At 49.0% G+C, this 4,692-nt stretch overlaps 1 protein-coding gene across 1 annotated transcript; it reads left to right on the forward strand.

Annotated features, from left to right (window-relative positions):
* The first annotated feature begins 1,271 nt into the window (after nt 1-1,271).
* Nucleotides 1,272-1,982, forward strand: LOC116851864. The gene has a single exon (XM_032831698.1). The coding sequence runs from the start codon at nt 1,272-1,274 to the stop codon at nt 1,980-1,982; it is 711 nt and encodes a 236-aa protein (XP_032687589.1).
* The last annotated feature ends 2,710 nt before the right edge of the window (nt 1,983-4,692 follow it).

Consider the following 4,692-nt stretch of genomic DNA (forward strand, 5'->3'; position numbering starts at 1 on the left):
CGAATGGGTCTCCACCTTGGCGTGGTGGTGGAGCTTAAGGCCGCATCCAGGGTCGCCCCATCAGGGGCGAAATTGGATGCGACCGACAAAGCGACACCCCCCAAGTCGAGGTGTTTCCGTGCCGAGGACTGCGTGGCGCAGGAGGAGCTGCGTCTCGAACGGAACTCTCGGCGACCTCCGAGAGTATGTAGCCAAGCCCCAGTCAATCGCGGCTCTGACCGGGTGATATCGCGTAACCGCGGTACTCGTAGGAACACATATGGAACCAAATAAAAATATGAATTTCAATATCTCTCTTTCACCGCTGAAAGAGGCACTCCAGGAGGTCACTCCTGGAATAAAAGATGGGGCTGGGCCGTCGAAGGACTACAAAACCCGCATTAGATATAGCGGTGCCGCCAGACGCCGATATAAATAACAGCTGCAGAGGGAGAGGGCGATTTAAACCTCTCCTAAAGCGTTTGACAACACCCCTAAGGACAGGGAGGGGGATGTCACGGTCGGCGCAGTAAAACGCGCCAGGCCGGAGCATTGTACTCCCATCCCACGGGTGGTCGCCAGGGCAAAAAACCCAAGATCTTAGATCAGGGGTCCTGTGCCCAGGCGACCAAGGGCCTCATGAAGGTGGCCGTCATTCCGGACGGCTATCCTGAGAAAAGGCTCGCGTCGGAGGAGACCGCCCAGATCAGGAGGGCGATTAGGGGGCGCATCCTCTCCGAGGACGCGACTGCCCCCACGTTTTCTGGGTCGTGGGAAAGGGACGGCGCGATTATTTTCGCCTGTATTAATGAGGCAACCAAAGACTGGATCTCAAGCCAGACTTCAAATATTAAGATTGGGGACGTTGCCCTGCGTGTGGTGCCACTTGGCGAACTCCTTGGGAGACATCGGGTGGTCATCCGCGTAGGGGAATCGGATATAACCTCCGATGAAACGCTCAGATTTTTGGGGAGACAAAATGAGGGTCTGACGACCACCGACTGGGTCGTCACTAGGGGGAGCGAGAGTAGGGATGCCAAGAGCGCCCACTTCGCTTGCCTTATTGACGACGAATTGATGGAGGTACTAAAGACCCTCAATTTTAGACCCTTCTGCGGACTAGGGCGGGCCGTGATAAAAGTGCTCGGCAAAGACCGAAAGGGGGGTGGGGATAAAGTGACCGAGACTGAAGAGACAGCCTAAAAATAGCCACCCTCAAAGTACTCGTCACGTAAATCAATTTGCATCATAGCAAATGCGCCTCGGCTACTTTGGCGAGGAGCCTGGCTAAGATGCAGATAGTCATAGCACTAATACAGGAGCCTTGCTTTCTGAACAATGCTATCAAAGGCCTGAGCGGGTGCGGTATCATATACAAAGCCAGCACGAGTGGAAAGATAAGAGCCTGTATCGCAGTAAAAGGAATAACAATAACTTTTATGCCACAGCTTAGCTGCAAGGACTTGGTGGTTATCCAAACTAAAATCAATATAGGAGAGCAAAAGACCTTAGAGGTCCTAATAGGATCAGCCTATATGCTCTATGACTCCATGGAACCACCACCACAGGACGAAATCAGGAGACTAGTGGCCTATGCGGAGGAGAAAGGGCTCGAACTACTCCTGGGATGTGATGCAAACTTCCACCATGTTGGGTGGGAGAGCACGAACATCAATCAGAAAAGGGAAAGCCTACATATCTTCGTCATGGGCACAGGACTGATAATTCTAAATAGAGGCACAACACCTACCTTCAGGGATTCCAGAAGGGAAGAGGTAATTGACATCACGATAGGTACGGAGGAGGTGTCCAGACTGGTCGGAGATTGGAGGGTCTTAAAAGAACCTACAGGATCGGACCATAACAGGATACAATTCACCCTCCAGCACATATCGGAAGAAAAATGGGTAAGAAACCCGAGAAGGACAGATTGGATAGGCTATAGGAAAGATGTAATGGCCATGCTAACAAAAGCTCCAACCAGATTCCATACATACGAATAACTGGACACGGCGGCATGGCATCTGGAGAACTCCATAAGGAGTGCCTTTGAGGCCAATTGTCCCATGACCAGGAAACGCTCCATAACCAAGATTCCATGGTGGAACAAAGAGCTACAGAAGCTTAGGTCGGAAGTAAGAAAGAAATTCAACAAAGCCAGGAAATCAGGCTTACCACAACACTGGGAAATATTTAGAAATTCCCAATGTAAATACAGCAAGGCAATTATAAAAGCCAAGCGCAAAAGCTGGAGAGATTTCTGCAACAGTATAGAGAATGCCTCAGAGGCATCCAGACTAAGCAAAATCCTCAGCCAAGATAACCGTCCCATCTTAGGATGCCTAAAGCGGCCCGATGGTAATTATACGGAAAATATAAGAGAGTCGTTGAAACACCTCCTGGAGATACACTTTCCGGGGTTTCAGGAAACGACATACTCACAAAATAAATTAAATGATCAAGAAACTAGGGAAGAGTATAAACCTAGGGAATGGTCACTGGCGGTTGAACTGGTGTCCCCGAAGGCGGTCGAATGGACGGTAAGGACCTTCGATCCCTATAAGGCACCAGAACCAGATGGAATAAGTCCCATACTCTTACAAAAGGGACTTAGCTACTTGATAGGTCCACTAACCAAAGTGTTTAGGGCTAGTATAGCATTAAGACATGTACCACAAGCCTGGAGAGGTACGAGAGTTATTTTCATACCAAAGCCGGGCAGAAACGGCCATATATTGGCAAAAGACTTCAGACCTATTAGCCTTACATCCTTCCTGCTGAAAAGCTTGGAAAGACTGGTTGATAATCATCTGAAAAAAGGAACGTTAATATCGCACTGGCTGCGTCTCAGTATGCTTATAGGGAGGGCAAATCAACAGATACTGCCTTACATCACCTTGTGAGCAGAATTGAGACGCAGCTAGAGGCAAAATGATATGCACTGGGAGTCTTCCTGGACATAGAGGGAGCTTTTGACAGCACCTCATACAAAATGATCAGGGAGGCGATGACCAGACAAGGCATTCCTACAGGACTTGTGGATTGGACACAAAGCATGTTGACGGAAAGAGTTATAACGGTCAACTTTGGAGACTTAACTCTGGAGGGGGAACCATCCAAGGGATGTCCGCAGGGCGGCGTGCTATCGCCGCTGTGGAGCCTGGTGGTCAATGACCTCCTAGTTAAGCTACAGGAAATGGGGCTCTCCACATATGGTTACGCAGATGACGTGGCTATAGTGGCAAGGGGCAATTTTCTCTCAACCCTCAAGGAACTGATAGACAGGGCCCTTAAGGTTGTACAAAACTGGTGTCAGGCTAAGGGGCTAAAGGTAAATCCAATGAAGACCGAAGCCATAATCTTCACCAGAAAATACAAACCCGAGCCCATAGAACCACTAAGGCTATAGGACATAGAAATAAAATATGCTCCTCTGGTGAAATGTTTGGGAGTCTATCTAGACCCCAAACTCAACTGAAAACAACACCTCGAGATGAAGAGGACTAAATTCTATGCAGCCTTCTGGGCATGCAGAAGAGCAATGGGCAAAACATGGGGCCTAAAACCCAAGATAGCCCTATGGTTATACAAGGCAGTCCTACTACCGAGACTGACCTATGCAGCCGTAGTCTGGAAGTCCAGAGTGGAAAAAGTGGAAGCTAGGAACCTGCTGAGAAGCCTTCAAGGTAACTACCTGAGGGCGTTAGCGGGGGTCATGAGAACCACCCCCACAGAAGCGCTAGAAGTAGCACTCAGCGTTCCACCACTGGACAGAATCATCATTTGTATGGCCAGACTCACAGCCTATAGGCTAAAATGCCAAGGCGAGTGGAGGGGTGGAGGAAGACAAATGGGACTAGAGCTACTCCAAGAAAGCCCCTTTACTCTAAGACAGGATAGGATCCCAAAAAAGTACCAGTTGGACCAGGAAGTTTAAAGTTCAAATACCAACAAGGGACGAGTAGAAAACTATCCTGAAGGCTTCCCATACATCCACAGACATCTGGTACACAGACGGATCGGGGGCGAATGGTCGCTTTGGAGCGGGCTTCTATTGCCAGAAGTTTGATCAAAAGGTAACTATACCTATGGGCGAATGGGCCACAGTATTTCAGGCGGAAGTGCTTGCCATACTGAAATGCATCAAAATCCAAATTGCACAAGACGTAAAAGATAGGAGCATTCTTATCTGCTCGGATAGCAGAACAGCGTTAGGCGCGCTTGAAGGAACCACCACTGAATCATCAGTGGTATGGGACTGCAAGCAGGCACTAAATAAATTGGGAGAAACTAACAAAGTCACCATCATATGGATTCCTGGACACAGGGAACTACATGGCAATGAAGTAGCGGATGGCCTTGCAAAACTGGGTATCCTGGAGGACCCGGTTGAGCAAGAGATGGGCATTCCCTTCGCCGTTGGTAAAGAATATATCAAGAAGAGCCTAGAAAAGGAGTATCTGGACTCGTGGAAACGAGGACAAGGCTTCCGGCGGGCTAAACTCCTGATGGAAAAACCATCGAAAAGTAGGGCCCGTGAACTACTGACGATGAACAAAAAGAAATTGAGGCTCGCAATTAACCTCCTTACGGGACATATGGCCTTAAGAGCACATCTATACAACCTGAAAATGGCTGAGCAAAAAAATTGCCGGCTATGCGGGGAAGAAGAGGAGGACAGCATCCACATCCTGTGTCGTTGCCCCCTATTAG

Source organism: Odontomachus brunneus, unplaced genomic scaffold (genome assembly GCF_010583005.1).
Source record: "Odontomachus brunneus isolate Ranch 3 - 2012 unplaced genomic scaffold, Obru_v1 Obru_scaffold_194, whole genome shotgun sequence".
In the NCBI taxonomy this organism is placed as follows: domain Eukaryota; kingdom Metazoa; phylum Arthropoda; class Insecta; order Hymenoptera; family Formicidae; genus Odontomachus; species Odontomachus brunneus.

What these genes read in the sequence shown, in the direction of transcription:
- LOC116851864 (XM_032831698.1), top strand. Translation starts at nt 1,272, where the DNA reads ATGCAGATAGTCATAGCACTAATACAGGAGCCTTGCTTTCTGAACAAT.